The sequence below is a fragment of the Ambystoma mexicanum genome, chromosome 10 (assembly GCF_040938575.1).
Source record: "Ambystoma mexicanum isolate Mex_15411 chromosome 10, UKY_AmexF1_1, whole genome shotgun sequence".
Classification (NCBI taxonomy): Eukaryota; Metazoa; Chordata; class Amphibia; order Caudata; family Ambystomatidae; genus Ambystoma; species Ambystoma mexicanum.
Genome location: NC_090932.1, coordinates 1,234,902,683 through 1,234,923,533, shown reverse-complemented (window position 1 = coordinate 1,234,923,533; position 20,851 = coordinate 1,234,902,683). Strand labels below are relative to the sequence as shown.

General features: G+C 45.2%; 1 protein-coding gene across 1 annotated transcript in view; it reads right to left on the bottom strand.

The window, feature by feature from the left end:
* Positions 1–20,851, bottom strand: part of FBXO21 (F-box protein 21) — a 580,830-nt gene that overhangs the window by 217,002 nt on the left and 342,977 nt on the right. Inside the window, exons 8-9 of the mRNA XM_069619209.1 lie at positions 13,929–14,105; positions 1,168–1,300 (exon numbers count right to left, since the gene is read on the bottom strand). Coding sequence (XP_069475310.1) covers positions 1,168–1,300; positions 13,929–14,105 — 310 coding nt within the window. The remainder of the gene's footprint in view (positions 1–1,167; positions 1,301–13,928; positions 14,106–20,851) is intronic.

Below are 20,851 nucleotides of genomic sequence, written 5' to 3'. Positions count from 1 at the left end.
ACTGGGTTTCTCTCATTCATTGACACTCACCGGTCGTGTAACAGTTCTTTCCCAGTTTCTTGGTTTGTACAGTTAGGATCTCACTGCTTTCTCTGCAGACACCCCTAGACTGTTTCCAGTCGGGGAACAAGCCCCTCTCGGCCACAGCATAGGGACCACCTGTTTACATGGCTCAATTCTCTCGCGCTCCTCAGAGACACAGCGCCCTCGCCAGGCAGTGACACTCTGTTATACTGTGCCTTTTTCCAGCATCTCAGTGTTCTGTTCCCCTCAGATTTCTGGCGGGCTGTGCCGGCCGTCCTGCTCCTCTCTCACTCCACAGGCTTCTCACCTCCTTTGCTGTTTGTGGACTCCACCTTTTATACACCTGCGAGTCCCCAATAGGCTGCAGGTGTGAAATCCCAGGTTATATTGCCTGACCACAATTAGTCCAATTAACAGGACATGCCTGACCTTCAGCTCTATAGCCTTCAGGGTCCCTCTTCTTCGTCTTCTTCGTCTCAGTACTATAGTGGTGTCTCCTATAGGTAATCTTAATTATTCCTGGGGTTAGTTTCTACTTCTCAGAACTTGGTCTGACTTCTGGGGGAAAAGTAGGGGTTGGGCAGCAATATCCTACAAAGGCTTAGGGAGGGTAAGGTGAATCACTGTCAGGAAATGGGGGACACTGTGTCTCGCCTTCAGGCAACTTCTCCCCAATCCCCAAGGACCCTCCGCCCAGGTGATCCTCCATCGCTAGTCGACCACAGGGTCGGGATTCAAAAGGGATGGCCCTTCTCTGGCCGCCTGAACAGAAGATTGCTGGGGAGTAAATGCGAGTGTACCTTCAGGCTTCTCACAGCGTGTTCTATATACCATGGGAGGACACAATCCATTTGAAGTGAGCATTCATGTTCATATTCAAATTTAGATTAACGCCCAAAGACTTTGCTTTATTAAGAATGGTTCCACAATTCACGCCACAGTAACCTTGCCAAAGAGATTCTTGGATGCTGCCCAACCCAACTGCTGTAAGCATTTTAAATGCATCGTTACATAATTGTGGAGGCAACAATGTTGGTAACATCATCTGGGGACAGAAACTAGAAAGTACTAGCCATTACATTTAAACCAAGCACATTTTTCTAAAGCATTGAAAACACAAAATATTTACGAAAAGTGCTGTACCTTCTCAGGCCAGATACCCAGGTGAAAGTACAGTCTAGCTTGGAGCATGAGGTACTGCACATTGTCTGGGAACATGGCGAGGTAAAGATCCAGGGAGTCCCTCAGAAGCTGGTATGACTGGTCACTGCTCTCTCTATTGTCAGAGAAGATGAGAAAAAGATGAATCATTGGTGGGAGGTACTGTAGAAAGGTAAAGGTGACATACTTGCTTTCAGTTACTGAGAACCGTGATATGCTATAGGGTAAAAGGACACATGCACCATGAAATTAAGAACAAGTTACTTACCTGCTTACAGGAAATAAATATTTAGCAGCAGTATGGGATTCTCCCTCGATGCACCATCTGAATATATTTATCTACTAACCTGGTGGAAACTATGGAATCTGAGACCTGACTATGATTAAGAAAACAATCTGAGATAAAAGGGTTTTACAAGTTGTGCAAATAGAAATAATAAGTTTACCTTCCAGGAGGTTCTCGGACATCCTTCAATACCAACAATATTGCTTCATTGGAAAAGTAGCTACTCCTATTATATCACCACAGGAGAAAGAATCCAGCCTATTCAGATCAAATCGGGAAAACTAGCAAAAAAGAAGAGAAATTCTCCAGGGATTTTAACTAAAGATCTGGGATGCAAAACTGGAGAGCACAACCTAGGTCCTAGGGTAAAAGGATAATCGGCACATTGCAGTGTATTATATAAAAGGATTATATGCTGACTTCCGGTTTTCTTGAAGTTATGAAAAGTTGACTTGCATGTCAGAAGGTCCAACAGGTTTCGAGAAGGCACCCTGACACTTGCCTAAACCAACTTTGCTGTAAGAGGTTAGTCTGCACGCTATGCACCATACTGCCACCGGCGGTAAGCACCCTGCGTTTCCTTAAAGAACTTTTTTTTTTTTTTAAAGAAGAAAATCCCTAGCTTAGTTGGCATTGCCTCAAGAGAATTTTTCTAGGCCTACATTACACATATCCCTGGAAAAAGTAGTACATTAGGAATGCATAAAGTATGTAAGATGCATAGGGGTTGCTTCCCAAATGCATACAGTTAATGCACAAGTTTACAATATATGTATGATTGCACGCAAAAGTAACTAACACCCAGATATGCAGCAAAGCAAATGTCAGTGAACACCCACTCGATTTCTCAGCAGCTTTCGACACAGTCAACCGCGGTACACTCATCTAAAGACTAGGACATATTGGGATCAGCAACACAGCTCTCCTCTGGCTAAAATCCTTCTTGGCAGAAAGAACACAAACAACCTGGATAGCGCCATTCAAGTCAACACCTCAGACAACAACATGCAGAGTCCCACAGGGCTCATGCTACCCCCGTTACTCTTCAATACCTACATGACCACCCTGATCAATCTCATCAAAAAACATGGCCTCACATGGCCTCACCCACTATAACTACACAGATGACACTCAAATCATCTATAAAATCAATGCCAGCAAGAACAAAACCCAACACTCACCGACTGCCTCAGTGAACTAAACCGGTGGATAGGCACCAAAAGCCTTAAACTAAACCCACACAAAACATAAATCATGATTGCCTTGAACGACCCGTTGAACAACAATCACATTCCATGGCCCGCTGAGCTAGGAAACCCGCCAGAATCATTCAAAGTGGTCAAAATCCTTGGAATCCTAATGGATTATCAACTAAAATTAGAACCACAAGTCAATGCAGTAGTGAAGAAATGCTTCTGCAATCAATACTTCCTAACCTCTCCTTCAAACACAAACACTTGCCGTCATCTCTCTCATCATGTCAAGAATAGACGGCCCCAACAGAATCGGAATGCCAGAATATCTCATGAGGAAGCTACAACGAATACAAAACGCAGCAGCAAGACTACTGCTTAAACCCACTAGGAGAGAACACATTGCACTAGTACCAAGAACACTGCATTGGCTACCAGTGAAAAAAAGAATCTTCTTCAAAACTCTCTGCATTACAGATCCACGGCAAAAAAATAAATCACCATATGCAAACCATATGCAAACCACCTCGAACACTAAGACCTAGCAACAACATCCGTCTCGAAGCAAAACAATACGGGAAACAAAAATTCAGGTTATCAGCACCCTGCTGCATAGCGGTGAAACTATGGAACTCGCTCCCAAAGGAAATACAAACAGCAGAAGATCACCTACAATTCAGGAAGCTATTAAAAACATGGCTCTTTAACGCACCAAGCTGAAGAACTCACCATAGAGAGAAAACCCAAAACTGCAATGCAAGAAAACACTATGAAACTGGATCACCCAAAGAAATATCTGACACTAAACAAAAAAAGAAGTTAAAGTTAAGCCAGCACAAACAAAACCAGATAACTCCCGACTAGCCCTGCTAATAACTCTCGAACACTCTGCATACCCACCACTCAACCCAGAGCTTCAGCACACAACTCCCAAACTACAGGCACTCGACCAACTCTCGACAACACCAAACACTTGTTCCCCCCCCCCACAGTACTTCCTTCAGGTGGCCAGGGAAAGGTCAGCGCTTTCGGATCTTGACCCTGGGGGCGAATATGCGAGGGAGGATCACCTGGGAGGAAGAGAGGGGGAGGGGATGAGAACCCCTTCGGAGAGACACGAGATCCCCAATTTCCCTTTTCCCATGAAACCGATGTCCCCCACACTTTCATGGGATGCGTTAATTCCTGTTCCATCTCCCCCTGCCCCATTTCCAATAAACACTGGGAAGAAAAGATGCTACTAAAAGCAGTGGAGATTACCTCTGAGAAACGCTTTAAAAAGCAGAGGAAAGACTGCTACCACCCACCACTAGGTTGTCCCACTAATAATGCCAGGCAGGGTCAGGCAATCAAGCACAAGCAGACACCCCTGACTTCACTTAACTCTAGATGGGAGTATAAAAGCAGCAGCCAGAAACAGTATTGTGAGCGAGCTGGAACTGCATAGAGGACCTGCAGAGCACAGAAGCAGGAGGGAGCAGAAGAAGCTGTGGAGAAAGTCCAGAGGAGAATGGAAGGGTGAGGTCCTGGCCCAGTGCCTGTGAGGGTCTGCAGCGCAGCTGAGGAGCCCTGTCTCCCAAGGACTAGAGAAGGCAGACTGCAACCTGCTGGTTGCGTCCACTGCAAGGCTTGTTTCCCCTGGGCATGTGAAAGGAAGCCCAGGTGCCTGAGGGGTAGGCCAAAAGACCCTGAGCTCGACCCAAATTGCCAAAGAACTGGTCACCAGTGCCGTGTTAACCGGGTGAGTCTTGTGACCAGACAAAGAGGAACCCGGTAAGCGTGTAAGTGTGGCTAGAACAGCAGAAGAAAGCATAAAGGTTAATGAGGGTGAAAGGCATTCTGGGACTTGCAGTTTAGTGAACAGCAAGAGTAAAGATCCAGAAAATGTAAATGCCCAAGATGAACAGCATTCTGGGACTTGCAGTGTGAATGACAGCAAGATTCAAAATTCCATGAAAATAAATGTGAAAGAGGCAGGAGAGAGAGAGAGAGAAGGAAAAATGCCCTAGAAGAACAGAGACATTCCTGAAAGTGGAAAAGGAATGGTGAAAAGTTCAAGGCGAGGGCGAAGTGGAAGATATGTACAGTTTGTGAACTGAAATAATGTGCTGGGGGCTGGCCCTAAAAGCCTGGGTATTGGAGTGGCCCTGCACAGGGTTAAAATAATACTCTGCAGTCTAGAAAGTCTTGAGTGCCAAGAAGTAGGGAGAGGTGTTGAACTGATGGGGAAGGGAACCCCTTTGTGAAAAACTATTGAACTGCTAAGTGTCAAGATTGAAGGGAAAGGAAACCCTGGAAGAAACCAGAGCAAGAGAGAATATTGTGACCCCTTTAAGTTGTGAACTGTGAATTGTGAGTGTCATGAAAAAAGGTAACAAGGAGGGCTTCAGGAGGAAGAGAGCTCTTAGTAACCTGAAGGAACTTTATTTGGAACTATTGAATCTGAAGAACCTTTGAGAAACCGTTTGTAACCTGTTTAAGTCTACAGAACTTTGCTAGATTCTGAGTATCCTAAGCTCGGGGAAGGGAGCTGTGGGACAGCTCCACTACCAAGACAAGAGACTTCAGCAGAAAAGAGACTTGGCCCCAGAAGGTCCTGGTATCATTGAAAGGAACTGTAGCCTCGTGCTGGCCAGGGCCAGGAGTGTGCTGTGCTCAAAGATTCTGCCTTGGGGGGCGCTGTTGCGCACAACAAACATGGCCGCCTGAGAGGAGAGCTCCGGCTCAAACATAAATCCTGTCTCTAATTAATCCTTTCAGCGCCGCTCCAAACGCTTGAAGATTTATGTGGCCTAAGACCTCTGGAGCAAGCACCCGAAGAGTCGAGTGGCTATGTTGAAGAAAACCTGCAATATTTGGCAAGGAGCGTTCTGGCGGACAGGAGGTGCTGACACGGCCGCCCGCCGGCTCCACGGCTCCACAGAACATCTACTGTGTGCCGGAGGTGCGCCGGGAAGAGTGGGCTGCAGTGGGGGAGGGGCGCTGCGGTAACTTTCGTACCGCGCCGCCCGTGAATCGAAGGGCAGTGCTGCTGTCCTCGGCTTGGGACGCGGGGGAGCCGCCGGCGGGGTTCATCAACACCCGCAGCTGACTACATTAGGAGAGGAGAGAGCGGAAGACCAGCTGAGCAGCCAAAGGTGCGTTATACGGCTCTCGCGGCCATGCTACGCGCGGCACCGCAGCCGCTGCCGGTGGGCCAGCCCATTCATCCCCTGCGTTGGCGGACCGAGGAGAACACAGAGGAGAAACGCGAAGACACGCGGGGGGGTCGTGTCACATCCCCCACAACAAGTAAGTGAAGCGGGGCGGGGAGGCCCCCCACCTCACGACGACAAACACCAGTGCCACGCCATAACCCTTGGGGTGAGACTTCGGGGAAGGGACAAATCCCAGGAATTGTTACCGGCACAAAATTAATTGAGCATAGCGCCCTGGGTGACAACGTATGAAGCACGGCGGAAACCGTTGAAGGGGCATAGGAGGCTACACCCCCTCTCCAGGCACTTGGTGGGTTACCGGTATACTACTAACATCCCGCTGTATATAAAGGCAGACCTACGCGGCCCCACCGAGTAAAACCCCATCAATCCTGGAGTGGTGCGGGGGGACACCCCGCTAAGCGCGGTGTGGGGGCAGTCTCTGCAATCAAACTTTCAGGACCCGCCTGGCAAGGATCCTGTCCCCGCAGAAGGCACAAATAAATACTAAAACACCCTGAGGAAAGAGGGTGTGCAGAAGGCCAAACGCTTTCACACAACCCGGCCTTTGCTCTCATTTGAACATTTACACAACAGTATATAATACGTGGGAGGACACAGTCCACTCTAAGGCCGTATACCACACCACATGGGACGCACCGAGAGGAGAGGCACAGGAGGGAAGAAGACCGGCCCGATGGACTCCTTCGCCAGCTCATAGCCACACAGGGCGGCCGATGAGGCGACACAGGAACACGACAAGCAAGGGGAAGATCCCCTAGACTGCCTGGCGACACTGGTCCAAAATGGATTCATGGCAGTAAATGTAAAACTGGATGACATAGTCGCAACGATTGGGTCCCTGAAGGCTCGAGTGGAAAAGGAGAGCACGCGTATTACAGAAGCGGAGAGCAGGATAAGCACAAACTAAGACTAAGACTGAGACTGAGTCTGGAGATACCAGACTCAGCTGACTGACCAGAGTAAACCATCTGCTCCCAACACGGGGAAAAATCAGGAGGACATTTTTTTTTTCCTTTCTCTTCTTAAAAGGGAAAGCCAGCTCCTTACCGCCCAGAAAATGGAAAACTCTGTACTATGGACAGACTGAATGAAGACCTATGATTAGCCGAGCCGAGAGCCTCCGTCGGGGAAAGCCAGGTGTAAGCAATGGGCGACCCTCAGGAAGGTTCCACCAGTTTAAGGGAATGAACATTACAGGGCAGCATCGTCAAGTTAGGGGAGATGATGTGGGTGGGGGACCAAAATATCACAGGATGTTCAGCTCCGTTGAGCAATGCGGGAAGGGGTGGGGGGGGTTGAGGGTTTGGGACTCAGTTGGAAGAGTCCTACAAGTTAAAAATCGTGGGGACATTGCAGCACATGGAGCTCTCCTGAGCAACAGCAAGTCAAGAGACGTAACAAGGGTATACAGATATGGCTAATCCTGCTACGATGGCCCGAGGGCTTAAATTAAAACTTCTCACATGGAACGTCCGTGGGCTGAACAATCGAGCCAAATTGAACAAGGTGGGAGCTTATGTCACTCGACAACATCCCTAGATAATCATGTTACAAGAAACTCATGCGCTCCAGAAGGTCAACACTGAGCTCTTGAAAGGGTGGGGTAAGCATAGATACTATACTGAATACTCTTCACAGGCAAGAGGAGTACTTGTCCTGATCCACCCTTCCGTTGGGTTCCAACTGGAAAAAAGTAAAATAGACCCTCTGGGTCGATACGTGATAGTGTGGGGCAACATCGCTGGGGAAGAACTGATATTAATAAACACATATGGTCCGAACGTGGACGACCGGGACTTCTACGCAAATGTAATGCATGGGGTTGGCTTCTCTGGAAGCGAGCAAATATTGTGGGGGGGAGACTTTAACACCATATTAGATACTACCCTAGATCGCTCCACCTCCACACACAGGAATCCCACAAAAACAGCTGTTATTTTACAACAAATCATATTGTAACTAACACTGGTAGACGCCTGGAGAACACTACACCCCCATAAAAGACAGTATTCCTTTTACTTCTCGGTGCATGACACAGAATCTCGCATAGATTACTGGCTGGTTTCCGCATCTCTCATGAACCAAATCGAAAATAGCGAAATACTTCCCCGCACCCTGTCGGATCACTCCCCTATCCTGTTAGACATGACACTAGGAAACCTGAAACCCCCGGTCAGGAGATGGAGAATGCCTCCCGGCATCCTTAGGGATCCCGCAGTGGCAGAGGAATTACATACAGAGGTAGAATTCTTCCTTGAAACTAATAAAGACTCAGTCAACAGCTCTGCGATTTTATGGGAGATATTTAAGGCATGGGTGAGGGGGATCCTGATTTCCAAATCCACAGGGGTGTTGAAGGCGGTCAGGGGGGAACTGGTGGAAGTAGAGAAACGTTTGGGTGAGTTAGAACAGCGATATACAGCCATACATGAAGACAGCACCCTTGCGGACATCAATAGTAACCTACAAGAATTCAATAAACTGGCTACCAGGGAGCTGCTGTGTATGGCTACTCCAGTTAGAGCACGCCGGTATGGCGAGGGAAACAGGGCGGGTCGCACACTGGCCAACCTACTGAAGGCCGAGAGACACCACAATACGATTTCCAGCATAGTAGCAGGGGACGGCACGGTAACCACAAGTGAGGAGGGCATAAACAGAGAATTCTCCCAATTTTACACAGAACTGTATGCCAATCATGACCTGAAAACTCCCAATGACATAAGGGAATACTTAGACAGCATCACGCTCCCGACGTTGTCAACAGAAAATAGACTGCTGCTAGACCAGCCCCTAACGGTCGATGAAATAAAGGAAGCGATTAAATCGCTAGCCAACGGGAAGGCACCCGGCTCAGACGGATTGGGGGCCGAATTGTATAAGGAGCTCCGTGAGGAGCTGGCCCTGATACTATTGTCCGTGTGGGAGGAGGCCATAGAGGTAGGGACACTTCCAACGTCCATGAGAGAGGCCATAATAACGGTACTCCTCAAGCCCAGGCGCCTGCCGAACGAGATGTCCTCGTACCGACCACTATCCCTTATAAACTGTGACGCCAATGTATTTGCAAAGATTCTGGACACTAGACTCCTGCCCAACATGCCCGTGTTGGTACACCCGGACCAATGCGGATTTATCCCCACCAGATCGACGGCACTGAATCTGCGTAGGTTGTTTGGTGTCATGGCTCAGATTAAGCCAGAAGCCCAGGCGGTGGCTGTATCTTTAGATGCCGAAAGGGCGTTTGATTCAGTATCAAACGCCTATCTAGCACTGTTCATGGTGCTAGATAAATTTGGACTAGGCCCATACTTCCTAAAATGCGTCAAGGTACTATACACTAACCCGGGAGCCAGGGTACTGACCAATCGGCACCATGTCAGAATGGTTTGAGCTACTATGCAACAAGTTGCAGCAGCAATTAGGGAACACCAGGGACAGACGGGTATATGGATGTCGGGCCTGACCCAATCAATATCACTATATGCAGATGACACCCTGTTAAACATTCGGGAGCCATACATACCCCTGGGGCCAACGATGGAGACCGTGCACACATTTGCAGAATACTCAGGTTACAAAACGAATCGCTCCAAATCCAAAATCTTTCCCCTGACCCCTGCCACTAGATGTCCTAACAACATGCACGGCCTACAATGGTCCCCTGATAAAATAAGATAAGATACCTGGGTGTTATTGTGTCGGGAGATAGAACATCCCTATTCTCGAACAACCACGACTCCCTGTTGACCACGATTTCTGCTAAACTCCACCTCTGGGCTAAACTTCCCATTTCACTTATCGGCCGGGTCGCTATATTGAAAATGGTCATCCTCCCCAAACTGCTATATATATTTACTAATATCCCGATATGGCCTGGTAGGCGATTCTTTGATACTCTCAGATCCATGGCGGTGGAGTTTGTCTGGTGCGGGGGGTCGGCCAGAATGAAGTGGGAAAAAATGGTAGAACCCTACAACAAAGGTGGTATAGCAGCCCCAGACTTTGAATTATATTATCGTGTGGTACAGGCTCAGTTTGTTAAACACTAGTACGATGAGCAGGACACCTCACCCCACATTTGTTTAGAAAAACACGCTGCACGCCCAACCAACTTCAGGTCAGTCATCTTTAAAGGAAAACACAGAGATGAATGTCCATTCGACCCAGTCAGTACAACTGTGCATGCATGGTCCAAAATCTACCCTAGGCTTGGGTTGGAAACACCTTAGTACGCCGAGGCCCCGTTCTGGAACTTCTCCGGTATAGCACCCACATATGATCCAGATGTGCAGAAGACATGGGACCCAGAGGGAGAATTTAAAATCAAAGACATATTTCCCAATGGCAGATTTATAACGCTGGAAGAGTTCAAAACAGGGATGGGAAGGGACCAATTGATGATATTACAATACCATAGAATGAGAATGGCTTTTAAGGCTAGGTGGCCAATGTTCCAGATGAACCCCCACCGCACCCGTGCCTGGTGGCCTTGTCAACCCGGTCGGGAACAAGTGTCTCGGGCTATACACGGCTGTGCAGGCCAACACTCCATCGGTAAACATAATAAAGACCTCATGGGAAACGGACCTGGGTGCTGTCATAACTGAAAGATCCTGGGAGAGGTACTGTGAACTGACCAAGAGGGTATCCATGAACGCGGGCCTCCGGCTGATTCAATTTAAGGTGTTGAATAAGTTGCACTACACCCCCCAAAAAATTGCGAAATTCACAAATAGCAGTTGCGGCAGATGTCAGAAGTGTGGGGCGGATCAGGCAGACTCGATACACATGTACTGGAGCTGCCCACATATATGTGTATTCTGGGGGGAGGTGGCGAAAATCCTAGAGGAATTAACTCAGATACCGGCGGACCTCACACTGCAAAAATACCTGTTTGGGGATATAGGAAAACAGTCAGAGGTAACCAGAAGGCTCTTTAATATTGCATGCGCGGTGACAAAAAAGTGCATCCTGCAAAAATGAAAGAGTGCACAGGCACCACAAGTGAGCCATTTTCTTAAGGAACTAATGTACGTGAGGAACACTACGTAATGTCACTCCCGAACTCATGTAAACCAAAGGACATTTGGGCCCCGTTCAGAGTATATCTATGCGAAACGGACTCGACCAGTAGCAGCCCGGCAGGGCCCAGTAATAAGTCTATTCTGTAATACTGCACTTTATGTTATATAACTGAACTGAATGTCTCTGATATGGATATATATGGAATGTCGTGTTGTTGCAATGTTGTGTACCACGATCATTAAATAACGTTTTTTTTAAGAAAAAAAGGTTCTGCCTTGCCCGTGCTTAAAACGCGGGGAAGGGAGACCCAGCCATACCATCCTAACTTATCATTTGGTGAACACTTCTTTCTTTTCTTGAGAACATTATCCCACACTAATTTGTTACTTAGTTGTAAGGATTGGTAATCTTTTTTTAGAATAGGCCCTTTTTCTTTGACGAGACGCCGCTAGGATTGCTTATTAGTATTTGATGGTCGTAGCTTGCTCCCATCTTAGATTTAGGTTTAGATTAGGCGTTTATCTCACCCATTTTAAGTCAATAAACACCCTTGAACTGTGATCACTTGTGTCTGTTGTCTTACTGTTGCCACCATGAGTTTTTTACAAGACGCACAAGAAAACACCTGCTTGCAACCACACACATCACACAATGCCAATCAACTAAAACCATGCCAGCACACAGTGACCGTTTATGCCGAACTGAAGCTACCAACAGCACATCAAAGCTCTCTTGCACTTGTCCCTCTTCCTTTTCAGATCTGCCTGAGCACCTGGAGACCATGAGAATGGCAGCAGGGCACAGTAGAAGTCATAATAACCTGACATAATATAACACAAAATTAAATGAGTGCAGTTTTTATAAAGCGAGATGCATTCAGCATCCTGGCACTATAGAGGAATGTGTAGTGGTCAGTGCAAGCCATTAAACACGAAAAAGCAGAGATTTCAATTTCATTCTAATGTGAAATAATCATGCTCATTCCTCAGGCAAAATATTTCATCTATTTGAGGAGAGTATCGGAAAACATTTGTCTCCCTTACATTTCTTATACTTTGCAACGGTAAAGGAAAGATCATTTTGGTAGCAAAGACCCTTGTAGGCCCGTAGAGGTACAGTCTGGTATTAAAGATAGTGGGTTTAGTGCTGTAGGTAGCCTTATTAATACATCACATTCCCTTAAATATCACTTGACTTCAGATAAGGATTGCCAGTGCAAAGAACATGCTCAAAACTCTAAGGTTTAGCAAGAGTCTGGCTGCAGCATTATCCTCCGTGGTCATATCGTAAAAGTTTCAGCCAACAAAAGTTAACTTCTGTTTTCAGAGTCCAGGGTGGATAAGAAAAAAGCATTAACTGCCACTGCTCTATGGGGACTAGAAATCAGTGGCAGAAAGCGTCTGAGTTTTTTTCAAGCAGAACATGCACAAGTGTGACAATTCTGATACCTTGGGGCTAAAGACAATTGTGTACCATAGCCACAGGTACTGGGCAAGATACAAAGGATTGTGGCCAGTACATAGAGTTCCAAGCATAGGAAGCAGAAGTCGTGGTCAGTACCTCTATCATGCTTGGTTCGATTTTCAGTGAATTTACAAGCATTCAGATCTTTATTTAGAACATAAAGTCTCCAGGCTTTGTAGAAGGAACGTCTCAGCATCGAGATAGCTTTACGAAGATCTGCGTGGCATCTATGTATATCCATGTACTTTGGGATAAGGAATCTTCTCTGTCAAATCTACTCAGCTAAAAGCTTAATGTAAGGAGTAAATAAGCGAGACAACAGGGCGAACACCTGTGGCATCACCACAATGCAGACGATTAAGGCAGGTAAACACTTGTTCTTCCACATCCTATTCTCTACCCAGGAGGAAGAATCTAATCCAAATCATCAAGGTGTCACCCAGTCGCAGTTACTTTAAAATGTTCTGGAGTTATGATGGTCAATGACAGGCCAAGATGCATCGGGACTCTAGCATCACAACCATCCATTTCCTTCTGAAGATGATACAAAATAGTTGTGCCAACTAACGTATTGCTTCTACCTGGGCAGGGTTCAACAGATGGTTCTACTCTACAAATGACAAGTGCTAGTGGGTAACCACATGGTCAAGCTGTTTGCCAGGAAGGAATGCTGGGAGAAAGGTCTAAATGAATGAGTCCCTTAAAGTTTAGGGAAGGCTTTTTAAGCAGGAGGCAGACCACCTCTCTTTTCCAGTCTGCTAGTACTTTGCAGGACAGAGTGGAAATTAATACAAGTAAGATAACTCTAAAGACTTCTAGGGGAATAAGGAGGCAGAGCATTTGGAGGAGTTCATTAGAGTCTCAACATCCTTGAGACTCAGTTCTGTAAAAAGAATGAATGTGGGGCCTATGATAAAAACATCAGCGCAGTCACATCAGCAAACAAAAAAGTATCAGATAAAGGGATACAGGAAAAATCGTAATTGCTTTTCTCCTTTGTATCTAAACAATAGTTGGATAGGTCATCCACCAAGGTCTGTGATTGTACTGGAGGGCACTCAGATTTTAAAGATCCTTCATAAGGGATAAGAGCTCTTTAGACATGTTAGAGGAACTATGTATTCTGGCTGCAAACAGTTTTCTTCTGCTTTTAGATTTGTCATTTTTTAAATCGGAAACTGAAGTGTTAGTAAGTTCTTATCAGTAGGGTCCCAGAAGCGTATACATTTTTTCCCATGTTTTAATCATACTTTGCTGGGACCTCAGCTTTTGTGGAACCCCATTTATGTTGTGGGGGTGGAGCATACACTGTCTAACCTCTTAGCAGAAGTGTTGCAGGAAACAAACTAAACGAATAAACAAAGCTTAATGGAGGCATCTGAGGGCAAAGGCAGAGCTCATTTGTGGCCTGTTCTTAAAGAGTAGGCATGGAAACAGACAGACTTGATGGATCCAGTGGTGCTTATATAGTGCCAAATTGTACCACTGTGTAGGAAACTGTTTTACTGCCTACACAATCTGAAAGGTACCTGTATTGCTGACTGCACTTACCTCTTGCCTAGGTTTAAGAGATTTCCCACCATTCGCTGAAGAACCTCCTGTGTGCTGACGGCTGAATAGAACTCCTCAGTGACGTGGTGGTTGATCAGGTACTCGCACTCTTTAACGGACAGCTGCTTCCCTTTTCCAAAGGCGTCAATGTAGACATATTCAAATATGTCTGAACTTCTGTTAAAAGGACATTTCAATGTTAGTTACTTATGCATATAACACAGCAAATCACTCACCCACCTTGTCACTGTGAAGCAAACTCTAGCATCCTCCTTTTTAAGTTCAAAGCACAATGTAGCAATCTTATTTCGGGTCTTTTCTGCAAAAGTGGTATTTTTTCTTTCATCTGTGCAAAAAGGAAACATGCTTTGTGACCTATGGTGCCTTCCATGCATAACTAATCGCTTCCCTGTCAACTCAGTGCAACCAGTAGAGTTCATTGAGAAATCCAGACTACTGAATTTTGGAACCTCATTCTGAAAAGATAGGATTCCCTTTTGGGGACAGCAGAGAACTTTCTTTACTGCCAGTGTATTTGAGTCTGTCGTGCATACACCCTCCTGCCTCTTTTATTAATGAAGATTCATACTTTGGGTTTCGTACTGTCAACCTGCTCTAGAAGGGCATTTTGTTTAACAAAAAACTGAACGCAGAATTAAAAGGACAATACATGTATTAGGATAAGGCATATTTAGTTTTGGAAGCTTTCAGCATAACAAAAAGATCCCATCTTCAGACAGTTCTGAAATAAACCCTACTTTCCACATAGACGTTCATAATTAAACACCCATTCACACAGTTCATTCAGCTGAGAAAACTAGACTGAGCCATCTGTTGTGTTGGTGTACCTTGAACTCCAAAGTGAAAAAGACACCAGATGCAGAACATGGCAGTGAGTTTAAAATTGTGCAACTGTGGCATGTAAGCAAATTCCCAAACATGAGAGCTCTAACTAAGAATAAAAAAATATCAGGGGAAAGAGCTGCAGTACAAAGTTAAATAATTGCACAGCGGATCTTCAAAAAATAGCAAACTGCAAATCGGTGTAAACATGCTTGGAAAAAGGCACTATTTAACACAACTTATGACCTGGTGGAAAGTTGGTGCAAAGTATTTAAAATCATCTACAAAGGCTTTCAACACACTTATGTGTTTATGGCCTCATTAAACCCAAGGCTATTTTTCACAAACAGAATGCCAGTGGGAGAAATCTTTATTTCGAGACATACGTGACACAAAAGAGCATATCATAAAATAAAACAGTCTAACATCCTAACTAACATCCTAAAATGCAAGAAAACGGATAACTATTCAAAACAGCATAACATAGCTTGGAGCTTATCAGGCTGCTCCATAATTTAACCATTGCAGTATTAAAATTCAATTTCACGTTCCAGCCCTGGTACTGGCCTTACTCCGATTTTTCCATACTTGCCACAGAAAGTGAATTACCAACCACTGGGACGCTCCGATCAGGAAAAGGAAAATCAAGTCCAATGCACCTCTTACAGTACAAGCTTATATAATGGACTAGTAACTTTCTGAGGCCCAGGTCTATAATGTGGACAAAACAGAAACATGCAGACTATGGTGTCCCATGAAATTCTACGGCATCAATAAGCCTAAAAAGCAATATTTACACACACACACACCCCTACCCTCACCACCCCATTTCAATGTCATTGAAACCAACTGCAAAGTTCTAAGTTCTAAGCATAAATTATAGTCTCCTTGCCTGGGATGGGACACGTGACCCGAAATACTCAGCCCTCCCAGACTTAGGCCCACATAAGCCTTACCCAAAGGAGAATGTAGCATTAGCTCTATGCACCGTTCAAGACAATGTTCTAAGTAGGCCTCCTTAAGAATCCCCAGTTCTCCCTCTTGCCCATCTTTTGGGGATACTCCCACATGTACACATTATTAAAAGCCAGAACGAGTCTCTTAGTTGCAAAAACCAAGGTATGTCTGCAGCTCCATGTATATCCTTCACAAAGTATTTATTATTTTAAAACATCTTTTTATTAGATTTTCATGTTTACACACAAAGAAAATGAAAACCCCCAACCCCTTCCAGGGGTGTAGGAGACCCATAAAATCTGGGGGGGTGGGCACCTTGGGGACTTTGTTTTTTTTATTTATTTGTTGCGTTGTAGTCAAAGAACTCGACTTTTCACAAAATTAAAACAGCAGTACGTATTAAATTACATATATCATCACTGTATAAAACAAGAGAAAAGAAAACCGAAGAAAATTAAGAAAAAGAAAAGCAGTTCAGAGTATAAAATCCTCCCAGCGATGGACCTTTAGAGAGATCTTTTATAATACTCTCACCTGCGCTTTCAGTGCAGATGCTTTATGGAGTTTCGCCAACCCTCCCTATCCTATTCTACTTGAACCATCAATGATGGAACATGAGTGTGCCCCTTTACAACATTGTATGGGCTGCCATCATACCTCGGCACCAGGGTATTCACTGGATTTACATGGATAGCGGAACATGTGCTGTTGTGAATCTCGAGGCTCTGCTTTATTTTTTTCTGGGTCACCCAGATGGGTTATGGTGGCCTCTATTAAAACGTGTCTACAACTCATTATTCAGCTAATGGTGGGTACCAAAAATGCAGTTGCATCCCTATTTTAAAATCAGCGTTGGCAACGCTAAGCGTTTGAGCTTTAATGTAGGCATGGAAATGTCCCTTACCAAGCACAACCATAGTGGTATTAGGTACTCACTGATGGTAGCAGCTGCAAAATGGTGCAAGTACCTGAACATTTAATAGCAGTGCCTGGAAAATGCTCAATACGTATAGACAAGCAAACACTTGCCATTGCTGGTTTTAGCAGGACTTCAGTGAAGGAAATGCATAGTGCTAATAGTGATTGATTTTTAATTGATTGTTTATTTTTATAGCGCCTAAGTACAATGTGTTTCAAAGCACTTCAAGGGGTGAGGGGAGCATGGGAGGAATACAGTTACATTCCTACAGGCCCTTGAAACAATTAAGAATGTGAAGAATAACTATCATAATCAGACTGATGACATTTCAGATAGTGCAAGTGCAATGAACAATTAAGGAGAAAATGAGTGGATGACGGCATCCCTGGATAAGACATTTGTATTACACCAGTAGTATGTTCCAAGCTCCAATTAAGTTATTAACTACACAGGGCTTTGTAGTAAACATCCTTAAGTCAGTGGCTTTATCTAAACCAGAACCGTCACTTTCTAGTGTTAAAGCAACAGGTTATGGCGTAAAATGAGAAAATTAGTCTGCGGCCCGCGTAGCATCCATCCACCAAAAACCCATGAAAGTTGCTAAGATAGCCCAAATAACACAGTGCTGTGTCGCAAGGCAAGATGCCACGCATCCTTGAACCAGCTCCCACTACAGGACATGTCAGAGGTGTATATATACCTCATTTAAGGTCAGTCCTGAGTTCAGACCTAGGCTGCGGGTAGGATTGAGTGAAAAGGGAGTTGATGCAGGAACAGCCTGCTGGGACTGTCTCTCCCTGGAGAGGAACCGGACAGCAGTGCAGATGACATTGGGGCAGTGGGAGAGCACCAAGCCCGAGCACCCACGTTCCCTCTAATGAATCCTCCCCATGCCGGCCTGCACCTGGGAGAGGGGGGCCACTTTGTGTATTAGGCCCAATCAATGTGCAGACAGATATGGTGTAGTGTATATATCTGCAATTATTTCAACAAATGACTTCTAATCGTCCTTGTGCAGGCCTCGTGAGCATGGATCAAGCGTTAGAAGAGGCATTCATGACTGCACCCTTTATCTGGGAACATGAGGCGAGGCACCATTCTTCCTTGTACAAATCTCCCCTCTGTACCCTTCTATACTCCACATTCTTGTCTGCTGTACACCCTTTTCTCCCAAGCCTGCACCCCACACCAAGTCAATCCTCTGACACACTGCCTTTTCACTTTCTCACTTTTCTGTAATTCTCTCTCAATTTCCAAAACTCGAAGCATCTCCTATGCCATTTCTGCCCTACACCACTCTACCTGTGTTCTGGTCTTTCCTGCACCCCTCTCTCCCCTGCACACACTGGTCACCCTGTGTTGCAAACCATCCCTATCTTTCATCTTGACTCCGTTCTTGTTCCCATCTCTCCCCTCCCTTGCTCCTCTCTTTTTCTGTTCTCTGCACCCTTTCTACCCTTTTCCACTTTGCAGTCCCACACTCTACTGCACCCCAGTCCCTCGCTTCCCATTCCCCCATGGCCAGCACCCTACAACTCTAATCTACACTTACTGAGCACGTTCTCCTCAGTCTTCAGAGCCCCCTCGATATCCTGGCTTACATTTGATATGATATGATATGATATGGCATTTGTAACGCGCCATATCATATCATATCATATCATATCATTTCACAGGTTTTCTCTTTTTCTCTTGCACGCCTTGCATGACCAACCACTCCACATAACTTCTCAGAATAAGCTGAAATAGGCATGCCAGATCCATGACCTTAAAAGGGCCCATTGATACCTGCAAGCACTAACTCTTAAGAAATAGTCAGGAGCATGGATATTTGGAAGGGGGGGGGCAGACACAGAAGTCACTACATCCACATACTGCCATGGCTCTACCCCCAATTTCTGATCCCACTGCGACCACTCAAGTACACTGACAGAAACAGCGAGGTTGAATAAACCAGGGTGGAGCTTAGCCAAGACCTACAGAAGATTAGCGCTTGATTTCTTTTAAGAGATGCGCAGGATAGGCACCAACAAATGGTTTATGTTGGGCAGGGACAGAGTTCAGGTCTGTGCTGGTAATAGTTTGCTTTATGGAATATAATAACACTTTGGTCATAGCGCTTCATGCTAGATGTTTTCAGCTTCTAGGCAATGTAATAGGTATTATTACCCTCATTTGAACAACACTGAATTTATGAAAGGTTAAGTGGACCCTGCTGCTGAGTTTGAACTAGCGAAATGCAGGTTGCCCTCATGTCAGAGACCAAGCTTTAGGTGTGGTAAAATCCAAACTTCAAGCAGGTGTGAGTTGGTGGGAAGATGTTGAGGGGTGTGCCTTAAGTGAGGCCTACTGATATTAGAGTATACATCAAGTTTTTTCCCTTATCTACCTTAGACATTACTATGGAAAAGAGCACAAATCCCACGTAGCGGCCCTTCTTGAGATTGTCTCATCCTCATTTTACTTGAAATGGTTTCATGAGGATTTCATATACAATGTCAGGCTGATATTTCAGGCAGTGTCTGCACTTTGCAAGCTAGGCCTGGGGTACTGGGACATCTGGGAGAAAATTCAGTCTTCGCCAGATTGTGTGATCCTGGGGGATTCGTGTGACCCCCCCCACTGTGCATTATTTTCTATATATGTTTACTTGGGATCACCTAGAAGTGACTCAGTTGGCAGTGTATACTATAACGAAATGCCTCAATCGTAAATGTTCTAACAGAGTTTCTTGTTGCTCTATGTATGCCAAGCATGTTGAGTGAGTGTGAAGAGGGACACAGTGTCACAGTAATAGATGTCACCTCCAGCTGGGGGACTGGGTCTCATTTTGGGAAGCAGTTATAGATACATAGAATTTTTAATGTTTTTTTGCAGAGGAACGTATCAGGTGCAGTGAGCGTGATCCAACTCTAAGGAAATAAACTAGAAACAATCTCAAAGTAACCTGATGGTTTAGGGGCACAAGTATAGTGTAAGCAGCAAAAATAATCGTCATGCCCTTCACCTTAAAAAGGCAATACATAATATATTAAACAGTGCTGTGGCATTTGTATAGAAACTGCATGTACATGTCAATATATACTGGCTCCTATAGTGCACCCTTGATACTCTGCTGTATAGGTGAATGGTCTCCATATTTTTATGTGCCGCCTTGCAAGCCCGTGTTGGCCAATGCATGGAGCTTAAATGTGAGCCCCGTCTGCCCATCCGTAAGAAACAAAGAGCCGTTCCGAATGCATACTTGCCAACCCTACAGATTTAGGCAGTAGGCTACTGCTTTTGAAGCAGCCCTACCACCTACAGATTTCAGTGACAGATCCAAATGCTTTTTACAGTTGCAAGTAATTTATGTGATTCTAAGGCAGACTTCTTGAGACCAGCCCAGGACAAAGCATGCAATGCATTAATTAGTCTGTCTGTACAGTGGGCTAGTAGGTGATTACTTTGATTGGGCTCAGACCAATCCAGTGACCTGTCAGCTATGTGACTCTCTCCTGCACTCTTACCAGTACAACCTTTAGGTGAACCAGCAGTGAAAGCAAGTGGCAGAGTGTAACACCATCACACAGCATCTGCCGACAATTTGGTGTTAGCATTCAGAATTATACATTTTTAACATTTCAAAATCCTTCCATGTTGTGCTGTTTGTATGTTTTGTATTTTCCTGTAATGTCATTGTTATGGGAATTATTATTTTTCAAACTTGAAAAATCCTACATCTTTTTGGTCACAGAATGTTGCCAAGTATGCAAATATGATGTTCCTCTTTGGCAGGGGCTTTGGCACACTTTCATGAATTGAAAAACATGTGGGTGGCACTGGCAGGGCCTCAGGTTTTTCAATTCATGAAAGTGTGCCACTGCCAACGTCAGATATACAGTTTATAAACACGCGCGGAACGTTGCAAACTGATCAGGGAATCCTGGCCTCTTAATGTTTCATTGAAACATTAAGAAATCAGGATTCCCTGATGAGTTTTGCAATGCACCACCCGTGTTTAGAAACTGTATATCTGACATTGGCAGATTGAATTCACCCCAAATAAATCCACTGCCAACATCAGATATACAGTTTATAAACGCGCGTGGCACGTTGCAAACTGATCAGGAAATCCTGGCCTCTTAATGTTTCCCTGATCAGTTTTGTATGTGCTGCGCCTGTTTAGAAACTATATCTGCCATTGGCACAGCTGCACATTCCC